This window comes from Nuphar pumila, chromosome 5 (assembly GCF_984573655.1).
Source record: "Nuphar pumila chromosome 5, dmNupPumi1.hap1.1, whole genome shotgun sequence".
Lineage (NCBI taxonomy): Eukaryota > Viridiplantae > Streptophyta > Magnoliopsida > Nymphaeales > Nymphaeaceae > Nuphar > Nuphar pumila.
Window position 1 is genome coordinate 2,811,638 of NC_143253.1, and position 23,115 is coordinate 2,834,752.

Genomic DNA, 23,115 nt, shown 5'->3' on the forward strand with positions numbered 1-23,115 from the left:
TTCATTGGAGTGTAGTTGAGGACAAGATTTGCCAAAAGCTTCAATCTTGTGCTTCTCAATTACTCTATAGAGTGGGAAGGATCAACCTTATTCAGTTCAATATCTCTTTCATAGCATTGCACTTCCTACAAGTTTTCAAGATCCCTAAGAAAGTTGAAAATCACATAAATGCATTGTTTCAAAGATTTTTTTTGGGAAAGGATCTATTGAGGAAAACTCTAAAGCACCTCTTAATTAGTCCTTCATTTCTCGGCCTCTTAGAAATGGGGGCTTGGGAATTCATAATTTTGGGAGATTCAATATTGTTCTCCTTGCTAAATGGCTATGGAGGATTTCTATAAAAGGACTACTTGGTTTAATATTCTCTGAAAAATATGATTTGACGAGTTGGTCATAAAGTTGGCATGAAAATTACAAATGAGAAAAGGGATCCAAGATTTGGAAAGGTTGGGTAGCGTCTTTAAACCATTTTAATTTGGTGGCCCGAGTCAAAGTTGGTAATGACTTGAGAACGTTGTTTTGGCAAGACGTTTGGTGCAGGAAAGTGAAGCTAAGAGACAATTTTCCTAACCTATATGCCGCAACCCAAGCAAAATATGAAAAGGAATGTGAATTTTGGTTGAGTAGAGAGGAGGTGTGGGATATAGTCCTAAGAAGAAACTTGGCATATTTGGTTTTTCAAAGGTAGACTGAACTTATGGCTTTGCTACAAAACTATCATATTTCGCAGAGAGGATGTGGCCTCTCGCTAGTAATGGACTATTTTGGGCGTCGTCATTATATTGTTTTTTTGGCTCACCATCTTTATCATGGCTCCCTTATGAGCTGGTTGGTTCTCAACAACGTCAACACCGACTTTAGACTTAAGAGGCAAGGTTTTCATCTTGCTAGTTGGTGTTTGTTACGTTTGTACGAGGAAGAGTCCACTCATCACTTATTTTGGAGATGTATCTTCATTCGCACCCTACTACATCGAACTTGGCATGATATTTTTACATATTGGGATAGCATCTCATTCCTGCGTGAGGTGTTGATTGCACATCACATGCACTCAAATGGTTCTCAGTGGCTTTTTTGTATGGCGTGCTTGGATATTGATGGCTTGAACACTTATTTGGCTTGAGTGGAACCAACAGATTTTCAAGGGAATGGCAATGGATCTGGAAGTCATTCTTTAGCAGCTTAAGTGGGAATTGAAAGATCTTAGTAAACGGCCTAACATCCAAGCTGATTGGCTAGGGGTAAATAGGTCTGCTACTTCATTGCCAATCTAAGATGAGTAGTTGCTGACAAAGTGTTGCAAATGGCCCAAGCAGGACTTGAGATGGATTGGGGATTGCAGGGTATTCTTTGATAGTGCCCTATAGCTTCACTCGGTCCCTAGGGCTTTTTTTGTCTTCAGCTGAACTGATAGGAAGCTTCATTTTCTCTCTCTCTGCAGTGGCTGGATTCTGCAGCAGTCTATTCGAAATCATCAGACTGTATCTGCTTTTATTCTCTGTTTTTCGGTTACAGCAAGTGATATCTCATCGCTTGTTGCTGCCTTGTAACACTTAATTTTTCCAACATGCTAATGCATTATCCCTTCTTAAAAAAAAAATTAATATTAAAACAATAAATATATGAAATAAATTCTCAAATACACCACTAATAGCTGCAGCATCACTTGCAAATCTAAATGCTCTAAACTAAAAGTACATCAACATAAGTTTCTTGTCATTTTCCATCAACTGCAAATACACCAAATAGTATGCAACTCCATACAACCAAAATTCCCTCTCATAATGCCAGAAGAATGTTTTTCCAACGCTACTTTTCATAAGAGGGCCTGAACACCAATAACAGTCACAAGTTGCAACATCCCATATATCATTGATATACACTACAAGTACGTATGCAAATATCTTCTCTCAATATGCGCGGTTAGTTAACTAGAGCACGTCAGATTTGATCACAGGTGGGATGAGCAATCACAGGAGAGAATCTAAAAGCTATATCACAGGTGGGATGTTGTTGGTCACAAAGTTGGCCTTGTCACCCGCTTCCACAGGAATAAAGGGAGAAGCATTCTCAAATCAGAATCACAACTAACACTTTATCATGTTTCAGTTAACATGAGAAAGTGCCCGAATTGTGATTTGCAATCATGGGAAGCTGAGAAAATCCAAGAATCACAGGGCATTTTATAATGAAATAAAGTGTTCTTCACACACCTCAAACAGAAGGCCAATACAAATCCCACAAAGAGGGCAAAACACAACAGCCACTTAGGAGCTTAGAAGAACATACAACAGTATAAAAATTATGTTTATTCACTTAAAAATGCATACCAAATGCATTAAATACAAGGGGTCAAAGACCCATATTTATACACAAGGGGGAGTGAAGCTCCAAGATATATTTGTTGAGGGCTCCCTATCAGCTAGAAATCTAGCCGTTGGGAGCTCTCAACAACTATATTATTGTAATTGTCAAAGACAAGAATGCCCTTGACAATACAACAATGTACACAAAAAGAGAAAAATAAAAGCAAAAAAGACTCCCTAAGAAGCAACACTTATACAATGGTCAAAAAATCAAAATACCGATAGACTATATATATATATATATATATATATATATATATATATATATATATATATATATATATATATATATATATATATATATATATATATATATATACTAACAACCTCCCTCAAACTTACGGAACAACAACCAAGAGTTTGCCAAGAAAAAACTGAAATATGGAAGATGGTAGTGCCTTAGTGAAGAAGTCGGTCAATTGATACTCAGATAACACATATGGTAAAGTGACAGTCTTCTTCAGGAACTCTTCACAAATATAATGACAATCGATTTCGATATGCTTTGTTCGCTAATGAAATGTATGATTGTTTGTGATATAAATGTCGCTCTTGTTATCATATCATAACTTTGAAGGCGGATATAAAAACTCTCAAATGTTCGAGTAACTGTCACAACCACACTAATTCGGAAGTTGTAGTGGCCATGACACAATATTTGAAGAATAAGGACACCTTTTGTTGTGTTTTGCACATCGAAGATATCAATGAATCACTTACGTAAACACAAAAAACAGTGGTTGAGCGATGATCATTTACATCTCCTCCCCAATCAGAGTCAGTATATGCAATAACATCTAATGAAAATGAGGATGACAAAAATAAACCATGATTAATAGTATTTTTAACATATATAACTATTTGCATTACAACACTGATGCAGGGCAGGACCCGATTGGACCCATCGTGTCACCCGATCCGCCACAAAGAGCAGATGACCGACTTCACGTGTATGACCCCCTTGCAGGTACGGAGCCGCGACGTAGGGAGGTACACCTGCGCACCTACTCCAGACGTGGTGGAGTTCGCACATCACAGAGCCAGCAACAGATGGAAGTTGACCCGGATCACGGTTTGGGTCCAAGCCTGGACCCGCGACCCGAGTCCAGTAATAGCCTTTAAAAGGCCCTCTCCTAGGGTTGCATGGGGATAGAAAAAGTTTTCAGCCGTCATTCTTTTTTTGCTCTTGATTATTCTTGGTTACCTGCATTCTGTTTACCATTTTATTTCCTTGTTAGTTGTGTTTTTTTTCCCTGAATATTGAAACTTGTTGAGATTAATAAAAGTTGAGCCACACCAATTCACGGTGGGCATCTGTCTTCACTCCTCCTCCGACGTGCACTGCATCAAACACTCATATGTATTATACGAGTGTTGGAATTGACTAACAATATTAATAACATGAACAATATCAGGACGAGTAATAAAAATGTAAGATAAGGCACCAATCATTTGGCGATATGGAGTGAGATCTTTCAGAGGTTCTCCATCATCTATTTTCATCTTAACATTGATGACCTCGGGCGTGTCCACCCTCTTTTCATTTGTAAGGCCCGACTTTTCAACTATCTCGGCTGCATATTTAGTTTTAGATAAAAAGTACTCTTAGGTGAGTAAGCAACTTTTATCCAAAGAAAATATCGAATAAAACCAAGATCTGTCATATCAAAGTTCTTTTTTAGAACATCCTTGATATGACTAACTCTATATTTATCACATCATATGATAATCATGTCATCCATATAGAAGAGTAAGATAACTATATCTACATCAGAAGACTTAACAAACAAAGTAGTATCAGTATAACAAGATCTAAAACCGAGTTGAACCATTACATAACAAAATCGATCATACCAAGCTTTAGGAGCTTGCTTTAAACCACACAAGGCTTTTCATAATCGAAGAACTTTTTCATATGCAAAACCTACTTGGGTGGAGGTTTCATATAGACTTCTTCATTAAGGGTTCGATTTAAAAATGCATTTTTGATATTCATTTGAAAGCTAAACTAGTTTTTTTAATAGATGCTATGGTGACGAGAGTTCAAACTGTGATCATCCTAGCTACTTGAGAAAGATTTCTTCATACTATATCTCATATTCTTGACTATACCATTTAGCAAATAGCCTAGTTTTATACCTTTCTAGTATTTCATCACTTTTGATTTTAACTTTATAAAATTCATCTACATCCTATGGTTTTCTTTCTTATATGTAATCATTGAATTTTTCAAGTTTTGGCCTTTTCTAAGGCTTTTAATTCATTATTTATGTCCTCAATTCATTTATGATGATTTTTTGCCTCATTATAGTAAGAGGACTCGACGTAAGAATGTATGACCATAAGATAAGTTATATAATGGGGTTCAAACGACTCATAAGATATAAACCCTTTAGGTGCTTGAGATATCCTTGTAGATCTTCTAAGACTATATTGATCTAAGTCTTGACTTTGGGTATATCTTTCCAATGCGCATGATGGTTGGCCTTGTGTATGATGAGAATATGTTTGAAGATCTTTGTGAGGTTCAACAATAGGCATATCACCTTCATGATCATCATGAATGTTACCATCGACACTCTCATGCATATCATAAATATCACTACTTTCATTTATATCAACATTATTACTTTTATCAATATTATTATTATGCCCATTCATTAGATCGAACAAAAAAGAGTACTCACATGGTTTTTTAGACTTAATTTTTTAAACCATTTTCATTTTCAAGAAAAGTTACATTTCTTGAGACGTAAAGCTTGTCATTTTCAATATCATAACACCTAAATTCTTTTTTGTTTTTGGCATAGCCTAAGAAAACACAATGAATGGCTTTAGGGAAAAGTTTATCATTTTTGTTTGAAAGAACAAAATATTTATACCTAAAGATTATTAATCTTGAATAATCGGAAGGAATTTTAAATAGTTTTTCAATAGGAGAAATGTTTCCCAGAATAGTGAAAGGCATTCTATTGATTAAGTAAATTGTTATAAGAGCGGCTTCGGCCCAAAACCTTTTTGGATGTTAAAAGAGTCCTAGTGATTTTAATAATATGCCGATGCTTTCTTTCAGCTAACCCATTTTATTGTGGGGTGCAAGGGCAAGATTTTTTACGAGTAATACCTTGTTGATCAAGAAAGCTTTTGAAATCTTTTGACAAAATTTCTTCTCAGGAATTGGATCAAAATATTTTAATGGATGTTTTGAATTGATTTTTAATATAACTATAAAATTTTTGAAAACATTCAAATACTTCGGATTTGAGTCTAAGAAAGTAAATTCATCTGTGCTTACTATAATCATAAAAAAATTACATAATAGGAAACTCCTCCTTTGGACATAATCAGCGTCGGTCCTCATACATATGAATGTATTAACTCAAAAGGTTTTTTAGATATAAATTGGTTATTTTCAAAAGGTGGAGATTGTATTTTTTCAAGTATGCAATCTTCATAAGTCATCATTTTTATTAAAATTTTCAAGAAAAAATACATTTTTGACATACTTGGACGTCCTAATCTCTTATGCCAATGTTCAATACTTTTATTTTCAACAAAACTATAAAAAATTTGATTTGATAGTTCCAAGTTGTCCATGTAGTAGAGGTCTCCTCCTCTATGACCTCGCCCAATCAGCATCTTGGATTGAAGATTCTCTACCAAGCAATCATTAGATAAAAATGTAACCTCACATGGTTGGTAATTTGAGAAACCGATAAGATATTTAAGTTAAGTTTGGGTACTACTCAAATGTTTGGAACATAAAAAATTTTATTGTTTTTAGAAATATTTAAAAAATACCCAAACTTTTAATTTTTAAAGAAGTTTCATCGGCAGTTGAAACATAAGAATCATTTGAGTTAATTAAATATTTGGATAGTATGGACTCATTTGGAGTCATATACAAAGAGGCACTAAAATCAAGAATCCAAAAGTTCTTACCAGGGCCTACACACGTTGATACGACCATATCGGGAAGAGAGGAAGGTTGACCTTTGATTAGTGGTTGAAGGATTTTCATAAGTTAAGCAAATAATACATTCCTGGAACCTTCATCTACGCCACTCTTTTCGCTTGATGCTCCCATAAAGGTCACCTTCTTTTCATTTCTCCTTTTTGAGAAAAATGACTTGATGTGGTCTGATTCTTTACAAAAGTAGCATATTATCTTACTACTCTTGTATTCAATCACTAGAAATTCATTCATAATCATTTGAGTTCTTCTCATACTCACTTGGACTATTTTCATAGTCATTTCGGCATTTTCCAAAGTGAGGAGACCTATATGCTTTTGTATGATTTTCGGGTCTTGACATAGAAAGCACTAATTTTTTTCTTTGATAGATAAAGTTTTTTTTAATTTATTTTCTTTCATAATTAGTTCTTCTAAAGTTTCTACTATGGAAGGAGCACATCTTCTATGAAGAAGGATCAATTTAGTTTCTTCAAATTAGGGCCTAAGCCCATTTATGAAATGATACAAATGTTTCGAGTTGATTTATTTTTCTCAGAGTTCAATGTCAAGTGAGCAATGCCACTTAGGCTCTAAGAGAGTCAATTCATCCCAAAAGAGAGATAGAGCATTGCAATATTCTCTTATGCTCATATCTTCTTGTGACATGGATCTTTTTTTTTTAAAATTACATATATGAGGTATATCTCTTAAAGAATACATATCTTGGAGGTATTTTCAAGCATCACTAGCAAATTCAAACTTTTTTAAAGCTAGAACATTTCTTTATCTATTAATGAGTCATCCCATGATTTTGGAATGATCCATCTTTCACTCCTATCTTTTTTCATAGTCACTTTATTCATCTGGTCTCCTTGAAGTACAATTTCTTTGTTGTTTTCAATCTTGGTGAGAACGAGGTTTGGTTCCTTCTCGAATACATCCACCAAACCACATAGGCCCTCTTCCCAAATCTTGTGTTTTACCATAGATGCCCACATCACATAGTTTGAGTCATTAAGCCTCAAAGGTACGATGGTGATCACTTCTTGTTCATCCTCCGTAGGTATAAGAGAAAAAGAGAGAAAGATAAAAAAATAAAAACGAAAAACAAGAGAATGAAAGCAGAATTCTTTTGGGCAATATGAGTCAATGATCTCACATCCACACGAGCTTGCTTCTATCACGATAAAAAAACAATAGCTCTGATACCATGTAATGAAATCAAGTGTTCTTCACACACCTCAAACAAAAGACCAATATAAATCTCACAAAGAACGCAAAGCACAATAGCCACTAAGGGCTTAAAAGAACACACAACGATATAAAAATTATGTTTATTCACTTGAAAATGCATACCAAATGCATTAAATACAAAGGGGTCAAAGACCCATATTTATGCACAGGAGAGAGTGAGGAGCTCCAAGATATAGTTGTTGGCCAACAGCTAGAAATCTAGCCATTGGGAGCTCCCAACAATTATATAGATGTTATAATTGTCAATGACAAGAATGCCCTTGACTCCTCAAGAGGCTACACCTATACAATGGTCAAAAGACCATAATACCCTTAGACTGTGTAAATAAGAATATATATATATATATATATATATATATATATATATATATATATATATATATATATATATATATTCTAACAATTGCATATTTGCCCTTAGTTTAGCTGTCGAGTTGATTCCATGCACATATATAAAAATATGTGTGTGCACGTGTAAATGAGCAAACACAAACTTGAGTCCAATTGAAGTATTATAACAAGTACCAATCTCACATAGTTGAGATAAATATATAATGTCTAAGCATGTTTGTTAACCTTCAACTGTCAATAGAAGTCAGTTACAGGTTAGAAGCTGAAGTCTCTAGGAAAACCAAGCCTACCATAGCTTAAGCAGGGAATCTAAGCATCCTGCAGCACTTACACTTAAATTATTGCATGACTGATTTCCCTTCCTAGGCAATTTTTACATGTAGAGAATCACCACTAATCATATTCAGGAAGCCCACTCAAAGTATGGACAGGCAGCACCTCTTGCAGCAGTCCAGTTCCCGCACCCAAAGAAGAAACTCCCTTGCTTCGGTCCGGGCTTCCTGATGATGCGCTTAGTGGTCTTCACACCACAGTAGCAGTACTTGCGCTTCTCCTTGCCAAAGTCAACAGAAGGATGGAACGGAAAGATAGCTGGTGTTTGTCTCATCTTCTGGTAGCCCAGGCTTGAGTGCTCAGGGGACTGCCATTGCAGGGAATGTTCAGGTGCTTGCCACATCAGGGAGTCTGTTATTGAGAACCTGAACCCTCTCCCCATGAGATTGGCAAGCAACTTGGCAGTGTTCCTAGCATCATCCAGGCCGCAGTGTGCACGGCCTTCCCAAGTTAACCCAGCCAGCTGGACTGCCTCCTTGAGGTTACAGCGGACATCACCAAACACTTCATGGAATGGAATCCTTAGATTGATCCACCTGTTCATAAGACCCAAGCAGTTCCATTCAATTTCAAGCAAAGATTTGGATCAAATTGTCTCTCCCGAATGCTAAAATCATGGGTACAACCCATTGAATGCATAGCAGTATTACTCGAAAGGCATCCAGCAGGACCATCAATTATGTTAGCCTCACAAATCACAAGCATTCCGAATAGAAGCTCGGTGTGAAGTGTATTACCATCTTAAGATCAAGCCCCAATCTAATGCCATCCATACAACAAAAGTGGATTTCCCAAAAAATGCTGACAAAGATCTTGTCCCTTGCAGGTTTATCGGGGCTACTTGTTAAGATATAAATGAAAATTGCTTTATTACCAACAGCTGAACACGTAAAACAGATTTGCTCAATATGAATCCTTAAAATGGATGAACATGTTTAAATGTCCAAAACCATATCCAACTATACTGAGAGGTTGAGAGGTCATTCAAGTGCAGTAAAATGCACACTCTAATGTTTGGAAAGTCTCGAACTATAGAACATGGAAATGGTACAAGTTTTTTTTTCTATGACCCTACAAGGAGTCTACCAGATTCTTTAGCACCACGGATGAAAAACAACAATTATTTAGTTTAGCATGACAATCAAATGCATTAAGATGGAGCTCTTACTTTCAATATAAAAGGAAAAAAGCTAATCATAATATAAACAACATCAAACAAAGATTGATTACTGATTTGATTCATAAATATAGCATCATAACCTGTTGAAATAAGGAGGCTTCCTTATCCTTTTGAATCTGCATTCTGATTCTAACATAACCCGACAGTCCCAATTAGACCATGTCACTATAGCAAAATTTGTATGTTTGATTCCATGATCTTCCAGCCACTTGTCATGCATAAGTAGTGCTTCACCCAAAGGAACACCTCTGTCCACCTGATGACAAACTTTGGTTAAATTAAAAATCGACCACATATTGATGCTCTAATAGACATGACAACTGTAAATACAAAGTTAAAAAATGGCTACAAATTCTATTTTTAAAGAATACAATTTAACAGAAAACCTCTATACAATGATAGAACAGGCAAGAAGTAACGATAAGTCACCTTTAAAAACTGTATGCAACAATAGAACAGGCAATAAGTAATGGTAAGTTGCCTTTAAAAGCACAAAACGGTACAAATATTTCTGACTTGGCCCTACATATCCTAACTCTCCAGCAAAGCACTAAAAAATGGACACTGTATTGCTTAACTGGTTTACAAGCCTAAACACACCAAAACACTCTTATCATGAAGTCAAACTTCCAAGATTATATCAAATTGGAAATCCAGCAATAAAGATTGCAGGCATTATGCACTTCAGCCTACCTCAGTCCCTCCAAGAAATGAGACCTTGTCGGTTGCCACTTGGCATCATAAACACAAAAGGCAAAAACCACAACAACATGAAGAAACAGTCAAACATGAAACGGAACAATCCTCAAACAATGACTAAAGATGCCATTAAAAGTAGGGGTGTAATCGGCCAGGTATGATCCGATCCTAACCTGTACCAGATCCGATAGGATCCAGGTTTGGTAATAAAGAAGGTAGTCCGGTTAAGAATTTGGGTTGGACACACAAGATCTGATTAGTATATGAAGCCGGGTATGGTTTGCGAAATTTCAGAACAGATCCATGTATGACCTGAGTTCAGATTAAGATCCAGTGATCCACAAATTTTTTCAATGTAAAAAACATAAAAAATATTATTTTACCGGGTATGGTCCAAGTCTGGTTAATGTAATCCTTATGCCGCAGAACAACAAACAGATCAAAAATATATATAAAAGGAACTATCTTTTTATAGCCACAATTGAAATAAAGAGAAACAGACACCAGAAATTTTGTCAATCTAATAAATTTTCTTTATTAGCCTCAAAAGCATCCGTTAAAATAACCAATCAAGAAGGAAAATGCTAAAAGAAAAAACATAAGTATAAACACAGAAACAGAAGAAAAAGGTAGATACTAGGACAGCACTCTATAATGCCTTCACCTGGCCTCAAGTGAGAACTCCAAATTATACCATTGCCTCCCAACACTTTCAGTTTTTTGAGGATAAACGGAATCCATTCTACAAATGCATAGTGCCAAATTTGTTGCCGTGTGGTGACAAGATACTTATAAATGATTAAGCACCTTTTAAGATCTCATCAATGGCATGTGTAAGCAATTTATGACACAAGCAACACATTTTTCCAGAAGACATATACAGTATAATTTGCAAAGGAGAATCACTGATTTTTACAAAAAGAGTTACCATGAGAAAACCTCAGTATTGCAAAGGAGAATCACTGACTACCATAAGAAAACCTCATTACAAGGCTAGTGGAAGAAAGCAGGCATTACTTCAGAACAAAAAATCACATGCCATGCTAGAGCACAGCTAGTGGAGGAAAGTAAACCATAAGTTCAGATATGAGTTTTATGAAAAAAAAAATTACTGGACTGAATTTCCAACACTAACATAAGAAGAATAAACAAGGCACAAAAAATATATCATACCAGCAAATCCTTTCCAAGTATTTTATTTGAAAATGATTACATGCATGCTAGTGCCGAAGTGGAGACCTTCCCTAACTCCTTTTATATGATGCAATGCCTTGTCTTTGAAAGTCTTCCGATCATAATCACAAAACCTGTTTTATGAAAAATAAGAGTCGGACTAAAAGCAACATTGATTCCTACAAGGAAGAAAATACAGCTGCAACACTAAATTTCAGAACGGAGGTATTCCACATAAAAATGCATGTACAATTAGATCCTGCCATGAAAGAAAATTTGGAGCATGCACATAAAAGTGACTGAGAACACAAATGGCTTTAATATTTAAGACACCTAAACCTGCATAGTATCATAACGTGTATGAAAACAAAGCACGAGAACAGGTGACTGCAATAACAAAAATGAGAAAAGAGTACAAGACCTCAGATGAAAATAAAAACAAATTTGTGAGAAGAATAAACAACCTGAATCTGCTGGATGCCTGTGAGCTCCTTGCAGAAATCTGTCAGATGCTGATGATAAGCAGGTCGAACATATGTTTGAAAATATCCTTCCAGCTGCCCAGTGAAGCTGTTCACCAGAACAGCTGGAAACTCAATAATCTCTTGTGGATGAGGATTTTTATCCTTGTCACAAGTTGCCTCAAAATCAATGACCACAAAGTACTGAAATTCTTGAAACTGAACTTCCTGTGGATAACCTGGAGGATGCATCATGTAAGGCAGATATTCTATTTTACTTTCCATTGGAAAAGGGCATTCCCTAGTGAATGGATAAAAACAGCTCTCCTGGAAGGCATGCCACTGGTTCAGTTGAACCTTCGAAAAATCATTTTGCAAGTTTGACAATGCAAAAACATCTTGCTGGTATGTAGGTCTCCAATAGCCATTATTTGGTGGTGCAATAGTCCCATTACCTAATGACTTTTCAGCTGATAGCACCCTTCCTGGCTCATCCTTGAGTTCAGGCAGTTCGCCTGCATTGCTACTGCCTTGAAGATTGCAGTTAAATATCTTATTCTGCAGGCTTGATAAGGATGCCACATGGCTCCTTTGCATTTTTCCTGCAGTCAGAAAAAATATATAACCAAATTGTTACACAATTAATACAATATTTTTCAGTAACATTTGTATTTCAATTAATATTTTGACTGCCCCTTATATTGAACAAGAGACCCTACACAATACAAATCAACCTAAGCTTCTTGGAACAAAATAAAGTTTCCAAACTTAACATCCTTATCAAACTAGTCAAGCCCGAGATCGAGCCCCCGAGTCAATCAACATGGCTAGAAGAGATTTTTTCTTACATAAAAAAACTGAATATTAAAAAGAGAAAAGCTACACTTCCTCCTTTCAGTATAGTCAGGTCAAAGAGAGTGAAGATACACTGCTAAAAGTAAAGGGCAGACCCCCCCTCACTCTGTTATGGTGCACCATCAAAGACACCACCTCAAATACCTGATGCTAAGGAAAAGGCACACCCTCATTCATTTGTTTCATAACATATAATATATAATTTTAGGGTACACTTGGATGTTATTTGAACAAGAATATACAAATATTCTAAAATTGTGACCTTGTTGTTCTTGAAGTAAGAATATTTAATACTTAATTATAGTGATAGTATACATATTTGGACGTGTATGGAGAGAAAGAGAGAGAGGTGATTTCCTATTTTTAAGGAGGACCAAGTAGTTTGTTTTCGAAGACAATGATAGATGGAGAAAGAAGCAGCAGATGTTATCTCCTTTCATTTCAAACATTTAGGTTCTACCCAAATATTTTAACCAAACAAACAACCTAATATCCAAAAAGGATAGCCAAATATGCCAGAATTGAAGAGAAATGGATTGGCAATGCAATATCAACAAATATTGCATAATGTTGCAATATTTTAAGTTTATCCAGATGTACATATATATATATATATATATATATATATATATATATATATATATATATATATATATATATATATATATATATATATATATATAAGGCGCAGCCCCACCGCCTGGGCTTTTGGGTTTGGGCGGTGGGATCCTTTTTTATCGCCTAAGTGCTGCCTAGGCTGTTAGCAACTAGACTTAAGGATAGTTTTGTCCTTTTTTTAACTTTTCCAAGGGAAAGTATAAAAGGGGAATGGTGTAGTCCTCCCCCACCCCTCTCTCTCGTCCTTCCTCCTTTCGTAAGAAGAAGAAGACTAGAACAGACACTTTCTCTGTCTCTCGGTTTCTCACCTCTTAGTTTCACTCTCTCTCTCTCGGTTTGCTCTTTCTATCCCTCTCTCAGTTTTCTTCTTCTCTTTTTCCCTCCTTTTTTTTTTCTTCTTGTTTATCCTTTTTTTCTTCTTCTTCATATTTTTGCTTCCTTTTTCCCTTTTTCTATATTTTATGTTTTTCAGTTTTATATATATATATATATATATATATATATCATGTATGTATATTTAATTATTTGTTCTGTATTTTTTCTCACACACGCACAGATGTTGATGCACACAGATGTTGATGTAAATATATATAATTATATATATTAATATATTATAACCATATATTATATATGACCATATGTAATTATGTATATGTATATATTGTATAATTTTTGTGTGTATTGTTTTTTATTTATATTTTTTTTGTCTTAATTATTATATGTTTTCTTATCTTTTTCACGACTCACACTTCACACACACACACACACACACACACATATATATATAATATATTACCATATTGCAACAATGAGGATTTTTTGTCCTAATTCTTGACCTATATAGTTTAGTTTTAGGATCTTTACAGTTTAGAGATCAAGATTAGCATATGAGACAGTTAAACGTGATGTCTTTAATTATTGTGAACTATCAATAGTTCAGTTATGAATTATGACTTGGATGTGAATTTAATATTGTTAAGGCTTTAATTGTGTTTAAATTATTTAGTTGCCTTTTATTTACATTGTCAATTGCATGGGTTTTTTATTCAATTGTTTATTTATTCTTCTTATTTGTCTATTGCTTATTTTATGTTTATTGTTGTTCATTTTTTTGTATACATGATTTTATTTTTTGTATATTTTTTATTCACATTGTTAGTTGTATGGTTTTTTTATTCAATTGTTCATTTATTCTTAATTTTTTTGAGCATGTTATTTAATATAATTGCTTTACAATGTTCAACGACATGTGTTTTGTTTATTGCTTATTGTTGATTGACTTTATGTTGTATACATGTTTGTTATTAATTTTAGCAGTTTGTTTACATATTTTTGTGTGTTTTTTTTAATTGGGGTACAGACTAGCCCGACCAGTCTTTTTAGGGGATCACCGCTAGGCACTGCCTATCGCCTTTGATAACTAAGGGGGTCGTCCAACCAAAGGAAGGTCGAAAATCTACAACCAATGCTGATTGGACGACTGCCCTTATCCAATGCTTGAGCATCTCATCGATCGGACCTCATATATTTGTTCTTTATAATTTATTTAGTAAGAAATATGCTTTACACGAAGACTTTATGATATATAGACATGTTTTTCGAAACGTGAAAAATCGACGACTCAAAATGCATTTAAAACTTTACAATACAAAGTATTGTGGGCCGTCGCTTTCGAAAACGCATCTAAACATCGACAATTCATAATCCAAAACATGTCGCTCACTAAATGAATGAAAAAAATCCAATATGTAAATTCCGATCAATGAAAAACTTGATCGTTAGAGAAGGAACACCGTCAATTATCATCGCTTGTAAATTTTTTACCTTCCTTTGGTTGGATGGCCCCCCTTCCCTATATAGATAGATAGATAGGCCGATGAAAGCAATGGAAATGTTCCTTTCTATTATCTTAGGGTATGTTTGCAACTGTCTCAGCTATCCACATGAGAATGTGTGAAATTCCATTCTTGAGAAAGTGGTGCCCACTTTTCTAGGTAAGAAATCATCAACCATCCATCACTTTCCCAGGCTGTGCCTTCTCAAGTTTGCTAGCACCTAAGGAAAGTGGTTTGGTTTAGCTTCCTTTCCTCAGAAACCTGAGAAAGTGGTGCTTTCTCAGGTGCTTGCAAACACACCCTTAGTGATCCCAGGATGCAATATAGTTAGACCCTCATGTCAATCCAAATGAATGAGTCTTCCCACAGAGGGTGAGTCAGGGCCTGCTAGTCAACATAATAGCAAGTCACATATTAGGACATATACTTCTATTACTGTAAGTTAGGTAAGCCAATGATTTTTTCCGTGTTTCATAATATAGTTAACCAACATGTTAACTAATTGATTACAACAAATTTGATTGGAATTTGCAGTTTTCTCTTCCTCAACGTGACATGAGCATGAAAAAGGTTGAAGAATCGGGTGCTATAAGGGTTAAAAGAAAATCACTAATTATGGATTCTTGACCCCATACCATAGGGTGAATTATCGAAAGATATGAAAGGTCTCCTTTAAGCCGTAAGCCATACATATGGCTTCTCACAGAATTTTATGTCTGCCATTATACACACACACACACACACCATCTATTATGGTATGAAACCACCATAACTTATGATAGTACACTCTTAGTCTATATTGATCTAATATACAAAAGCTAAATCTGTTCTATTTACTATTTTCATGTGTTAAAGTCGAATCCAACATGATGTTTTGAGCCATTTTTGAATTGTGGGCGATCGATTTTTTACTATCACGAAAAGTGAATGTTGTGACATATTAGAAATGATTAATGTTTTGAGCCATTTTTGAATTGTGGGCCATCGATTTTTTACTATCATGAAAAGTGAATACTGTGACATTAGAAATGATTAAACCTACTAACATGGTAAAGAAACTACCCTGAACACCTTTACAGTAAATACAATATTTGGTGGCTAGATCCACGCAAACACGGGTGCATATCCATCATATCATACCATAGCTCAGTACCAGAATAGATTTTTTTTATATATGTAATGAGCTTGTTAAAATGTATTCTTCAATCATTGTAATTATATATATATATATAAAGGATGATACATATACATATATGGTATATATGTATATGTATCTTCCTAATTATATATATAAAATATATATTTCTCTATTATTAGCTATAGGGGTAGTTTAGTCATTTCACTTGTTTTTACGCATATTTCATTTGGAATATGATTGTAATTTTTCTTTTATTTTTCCTTTTTCCTTTTTTTTATTTTTGTGGTTTGCGCCACCTAGGGAGGCTCTCCAAAAGAGTCGTTGGGGAGCCCCCAACGGTCACAAATGTGACTGTTGGGGGCTCCCAACGACTCCTTTGGGAGCTCCCTATGTGGCGCCTCTCTTGTATTATAAATAGGGGTCTCCCCCTTGTAATTCAACATTCTTGAGGGAGCTTTAGCTCCATTGTAAAAGGGTTTTTACCCTATTTTTCATAATAAATAGATATTCTTTTAGCCTTTTGGCTTAACCCCATTGTGGGTTTATGGGTTAAGCACTTTATGTGCTTTTGGTTGCCCCTTAGTGGGTTTGTGTATTTGCACCTTTAGTGTGCATTTATGGGTTCATTATCGAACCCGTTGTTTTCTAACAGAGCTGTTGTACCAATCTCAGTCCTGAGTAAGCTCGTCCCATCTTAGGCGAGTATACAATCCCTTAAGTATTAGAAAATGTCAGATAAACAAGGAAATAAAAGTCCAATGGGGCAAGCAACATACTCCAAAATATCTTAACAAAAATAAACACTTGAAAAATGATACTTAACTAGGGACTATCAACAAAAGGAGATAAATCTTTTGACATATTGCATTCTAAGAACAAAGTCTTCTGGCGTATTTGTAAGAACAAAGCATTGACTTGAGGATATTTGGAACAAGTGGATCTACCTAAAGCATATTTGGATCCAAAGAGTTGGGGAAAACCATTGTTACAAGAATCACCTAGGTGAAAACCTGAATTGAGAACAGGAAGCAGCCTCCTAAAATGAATAGGAAGGGGCCAAGAATTTCAGTAACATTCAAGAATTAGGATTCATGGGATCGAGTAATTGGGACTCCTAGAGCAAGTAGCTTAAATAATACCCATTTATTAAACATTTTTTTCTTACTCCTCTCACTTCCCCATCACTTCAAACACAAATCCTATTTCTCTTCCTAAAAAATTCCCGATATCATTTCATTTTTGCTTCACATTTACTGAATCCTCCTAAAATTTAAATGTCGGTTTCCACTCTTGTTTCCCGCATTTCTTCCCACTTCCACTTCTTGCCCTAGCAACTATGAGGAAAACCTAAGGCATGGTCAAGAAGGGATTGGAGTGTCTCTGTTATAACAAAACCAGAAATATATTATGTGTGTGTGTATTTGCCAACAATCCACAAGAGAAAATTGGGTTGCTAGGAGCAGGAGGAAGTTTATATTGTTTACACCTACCCCATTATATTGGATACCAACAATAGAGAAAACAAAAAACAGGGGGTATAGCTAAATCTGCCTTGACATCCTTCCTATGTCCATGGATTCAAATGGGTACTTAGGGGTGTTTGACTGCTTGTCCAAGCTTGGACAGAACACACTGTCCCCTGGGACATATTTATTTATTTATTTGAATACCATCCCCATCCCTGTCCACATTGTCCCAGGGAATGGTCGGTATGAAAGAACACGTCCCGCAGGATGCGCGGATGGGCGGAACAGCATGTCTGCGCATCCACAGTTTGACGAGGACAGTATCCCACATGACACGCGGGACACACATTCAAACGCCCCTTTAGTGTCTTCAAAAGTGTGAATGAATACAAAGCCATGGACATGAATGTGGGGAAAACAAACCTCAGGTGGAAAACACAACTTTCCTAAGTCAAAAAACACCATGTTATTCAATCACTGAAGAAGCAAAAAAACATGTGACGTGTCTCCAATTCCACAAAGACAATCAACCTAGTCAGGCTTCACAATATTATTGTCCCTGAACAGCATCCCTAACAATATATCAACTCCAACAGAGAAACCCAGTCATCGTATGACGAAAACAAATACCTCCCTCTCAAGACGCTGTTCTACTATAAAAGAAACTGATAAAAGGATACCATCTACCACCAACTTAAATTCACAACCAGCAAAAGGGTACATTGCCATTCTCCCTCCCCTACTGAATAAAACTACTCCTGATAGAAGCAGATCCTCCAAGTAAAGATCCCCTTCACAAAGTTACCAGGGAAGATGTGCACTAAACAAGTTTCTCATCTAAACAAAAACATATTACTAAAATTACTTCTTTATAGCAACAGGAAGCAACCGAGCAATGCAAATCACATTTATCCTGCATCAACCTTCATTGCAGGAAAATCATCCAGGACATGCATTTCCCCATAAATCCCAAGCAATTTGAGTAACATCTCGACTGTGAATCCTTCATTAGTGCTCCATCAAGTCATAAACATGCACTTTCAAACACTAATTGTTGCACATGTGCCAGTCCTAAATTATGCAATATAAAAACATTTTGCGAAACTATTCCTAAAAAAATTCAGGTGTAGGAACAAAACCAAACCCAGAAGAAAAAACCAAGATCACTCATTAGGAAATTACCCAAATATAAAATAAGAGTCCCTATGAAATTAATACATTGAACAGAAAGAATTAAAACAAAAAATGCCAAAAATCATAACCAGGACAAGCATCTCTCACGATGCCAGATGAGAACTTCCGCACCAACATAACATGGTAAATTTCCAATTTTAATAACTAAAAATCTATAGTTCAAATATCTGGATAGCCCTCAATAACATCAAAACATGCACATAACCTTGTACTCTATTTTGAATAGCATTCAAATAGAGTACTCAGAACCTGCTTGAATTCTTCATCAAGTTTCGTGATTATCAGAACCTTCCACCCCCAAAACAAAGACAGAGACAAAATGCTCCCAGTTGGCATACAAGGATCGCATGCAACAACCAAAAGAGACGATCAAATATTGTAAGTGGTATTTCTAATAGATCAAAGGCTTAGAAGCGGTAAAACACATTCCATCGTCTCCAATGAAGCATAAGAGTGAGTAAGGTTCGTGTCCCCATTCAGAAACACTCAATTATTCGAAAAGGGCTTCAAGAAAAAAAGAAAAACCCAAAAAAATACACGATCCACATTCAAACTGCCCCTCTTCCTTCCTCTGCACAACCAAATACACACAAACGACCAACACCCACAAGCCATCCGTTCAAGATACCATTAACCCCCAACACCCATCTCCAAAACCCTATAATTTTTTCCTTCTCTGCACCCCTCTACGTCACACCGAAAACTGAAAATCAACCAAAAAACAAAGTCCAAGAAAAAAATTTGAATAACATAATAAGAACACCATCGTATGGCTTAGTGCTCAAATCTTACCAATGTTCTCTTCCTCAATCATGGTCCTGTTTGAAGCTATGATCTTCTATTAGGTATGTCACGCAATTCTCTAGATCTCCCCTCCTGACCCATCATAAAACAAACCCTTAGTCGGTCGATCAAGAGAGAGAGAGAGAGATCAAAGTAGAAACTTGCAACCACAGAATTGAAACTACCAATTGGGGGGAAAGGAATAACAATAAAGAAAGGAAGAAGAAGGGGAAAATATCCACTTTCTTACATGTCCAATTTGGAGAGGGAAGGGATCGATCGCATCACATGAGACGGTTTTGGCGTTGGATGAAGAAAAGGAGACGAACAACTAGAAGAGAGAGAGAGAGAGAGAGACGGTGGGGCCCACGCTCTGGTTTTGCTTTCTATCGGTTTTTAATCATTCTCCAGCAGGTGGACCGTATCGGAGATGAGGATTCTCATGAGTTCGGATCGGATCATCGAATCGGAATTAGGAAACTGAGGACTGGGTTTGTTTGTGTTGGTTAGGTTAAGTGGGGAATGAACCCAGTCAACGCTTGCAAACTCTCACATGCCTATGTGCTTTGACTAAGCTAAGCATCGGTTGTAAGGTAACAAATGAAGCTGACCTAACCCAACATAATGCTGGTTTTGAAATCGAGCGAGGCATGCATTCAACTGCTCAACAATGGGCATAGCTCGAGCCCAGGTTTAGGTCCATTTTTCTTTTTGTTATGTTTGGGCTAAGATTATCATGTGCTTTAGGTCGGAGCTTTTGCAGCTATTGGTTAAACCCTGCTGAACCTAAGTTAAGATAGCCTCCCTGATGATTGGCGAGATGTTTACAAGTCAATAAGTGTTTAGAGTGGTTCGAGACATGACTTTGCACCATCCAAGTCGGGCTATTGGTTAAACCTATGTTAGTGCAAAGGCAAGTTGAACCAGCCAACATCTATGGTTGAATAGGAATCCGATACATCTCATGGTCCGAGCCATGAGTCAATATCGAGTCGGTTTTCACATGTAACGGTTTACCGTTTGTCTCTTGCTATTTTCCTATCTTAATATCCAATAATACCACATTTAAAGAAATCATTACGTAAGCGTCAATGGGTGTAGAACTTCCAAAATCCAAAGCAGCCCTTGGCAGTGTTGTCAGTATCGGTGCGTATCGGCCTGAATCGTCCGATACATATCATATCGCCAGAAAATCAACATGATACTGACCTGAATCGGCTATTTTTAATAAATATAAAAAATAACTTAAAGTCAAAATTTTTAATATTATTTTAATATCTTTAACAAATGTCACGTTCTGATTGACACATAATATTTTTTAATTATTTTGTTGGCCAATTCAGAACGATTCACTTGAGAATCAGTATCCGGTCGATTCACCTGAATCGTTGGTCAAACGATACAGGTCCGATACCGACAACATTGCTTGCCTTCTTTAGTTTTCTTCTTCATCCTTACTTTCAACCTCAAATGCCCACATGCCCTTGTCATTTCCAAATTTTCAAAATCCCCACTAAAAGGACTGTCTCTTTATTTCGTTTGTCACTCCCTATCTCACAATTCACATGAGTATATGAGTATGGATATGGACATGGATAGGAAACGGACCCAATATGAAAAGCATGGCACCAAGGCATGTTTTTTTTTTTTTTTTGACACATTTTTGATATCATACAAAAATATGTTTATTAACAATGAAGTATAAAAACCATTAAAATCATAAATATGTCATAAATGTCTCGTGACATAACACACGGCGTGCACAAGTATCATGGTATGTCCCCTAGATATGGTGTCCCAAATAACATGTTCATGTGGCATAAGTTCTTTTTTTCATTTCTTTTATTGGATAGGTAAGTTGAGATATCCCATGTACGATTCGAACACAAGATCCCTTGGTGTGTGGTCAGGTGATCGAACCCCAGTATTTTACAAAGCAGCCAGGCCACACAAAACACGGAAAATCTGTACACACACAACTACTTTTATGTGTTTTGTGTGGCTCGAGTATCTGGAAAAGTATTCGGGCCCAAACACTAGGTCTTCTCCGAGATCCTTTTTGTTTATGATAGTGTGAACAAACCATGCAGCTATATCTCAGTCGACGCCTTCATGCGTGTCAACGGGTCGGGTTTGGTTGGGACTTAGGTGGAACCAGACTAGTACTCGATTTTCCGGTATGGTATGGGGTCTGGACTTGGGTTTAATCAGAGCCACCATAAGAGAAACCACACTCAGACCCAATAAGAAGTACATGGACCAGATCCAAATACCATACCCGGTAATATATTATTTTTTATCATATTTACATTGAAAATTTGAGGGTCTTAATCGGAACTCAGGTCGGGCCAAGGTATGATATAAAATTTCACAAACTGTACCCAGATCCATATATTAATCGGACCTTCAGGTCCGGACACAATTCTTAATCGGGTCTTCTTATTTATCACCATACCCAGACCTATATGGTTTGGTACGGGTCGGGTCCGGGTAAATCCAACCCGTTGACACCCCTAATCTCTTCATTTCTAAATCCAATATGGCCCTGCTCATTTATAAGATGCGTGCCTTTCAAAAGTGTTACAAGAAATTAGGGGTGTCAACTGGTTGGGTTTGGTTTGGACCCAGGTGGAATCAGACTTAACCAAATTTTTGGGTATGGTATCGGATCCAAACTTGGGTCTAATTAGGTATACTATAAGAGAAACCATACCCATACCCAGACCCAGATCCAGATCATACCCGGTATTTTTTTTTTATCATTTTTACATTGAAAAATTACAGGTCTTAATCGAAACTCGGGCCGGGCCCGAATCTGGTATAAAATTTCACAAACTATACCCGGGTCCATGTATTAATCAGACCTTCAAATCTGGACCCGAATATTAATTGAGTCTTCTTATTTGTTACCATACCCAGACCCTATAAGGTTTGGTCCGGGTCTGATCCTGGTAAACCCGACCCGTTGACACCCCTACATGAAATAAATGATTTTGTTAGGTAGGGGCGGATGTAGCCAAGTGAATCAAGGGAGTGGACAGGGGGGGGGGGGGGGCAGCAGCAAAGGTCGAACTGCAGGTGCCCATGGACAAGCATCCAATAATAGCAGATGTCTTTGAATTGACCCAAAGCTGACACCACCTTTTGGATGGTATAGTTGTATTATTTTAGCTGAACATCAATCTTTCTTGTTGCCCGACTCCAACTAAATGGACTCGAACAGACCCGAACCTCAACTACTTACATCTGTAACAGCTTATCCACCCTGCTTGCCTTTGAAAAAAAAGGTTCTTCGGCAATTTAGAGACTTCATAAGATTTCATAATAAAATTGAAAATACAAAAACAGAAATATTATCACTATAAAAGGGGAAGCATTCAATGTTATTCCAACCTTATGATAAAATGGATTTCAAAAAAGAGATCTCAAGCCTAGAGGCACGTTCTTAAGATCG

At 36.3% G+C, this 23,115-nt stretch overlaps 1 protein-coding gene across 1 annotated transcript; it reads right to left on the reverse strand.

Annotated features, from left to right (window-relative positions):
- Positions 1-8,069: 8,069 nt before the first annotated feature.
- LOC149836476 (uncharacterized) lies at positions 8,070-20,031 on the reverse strand. The gene is made up of 5 exons (XM_090005374.1): positions 19,912-20,031; positions 19,671-19,754; positions 11,776-12,374; positions 9,520-9,695; positions 8,070-8,795 (listed from the first exon to the last, which is right to left on the reverse strand). Exons 2-5 carry the CDS (start codon positions 19,690-19,692, stop codon positions 8,330-8,332), a joined length of 1,263 nt encoding a protein of 420 aa, XP_089861500.1. The 5' UTR covers positions 19,693-19,754; positions 19,912-20,031; the 3' UTR covers positions 8,070-8,329.
- Positions 20,032-23,115: the final 3,084 nt, after the last annotated feature.

What these genes read in the sequence shown, in the direction of transcription:
- LOC149836476 (XM_090005374.1), bottom strand. Translation starts at nt 19,692, where the DNA reads ATGATTGAGGAAGAGAACATTG. An exon ending in GATTGAGGAAGAGAACATTG is followed by an intron (nt 12,375 to 19,670) that starts GTAAGATTTGAG and finishes TTCTGACTGCAG; the next exon opens with GAAAAATGCAAAGGAGCCAT. An exon ending in AAGCCTCCTTATTTCAACAG is followed by an intron (nt 8,796 to 9,519) that starts GTTATGATGCTA and finishes TCTTATGAACAG; the next exon opens with GTGGATCAATCTAAGGATTC.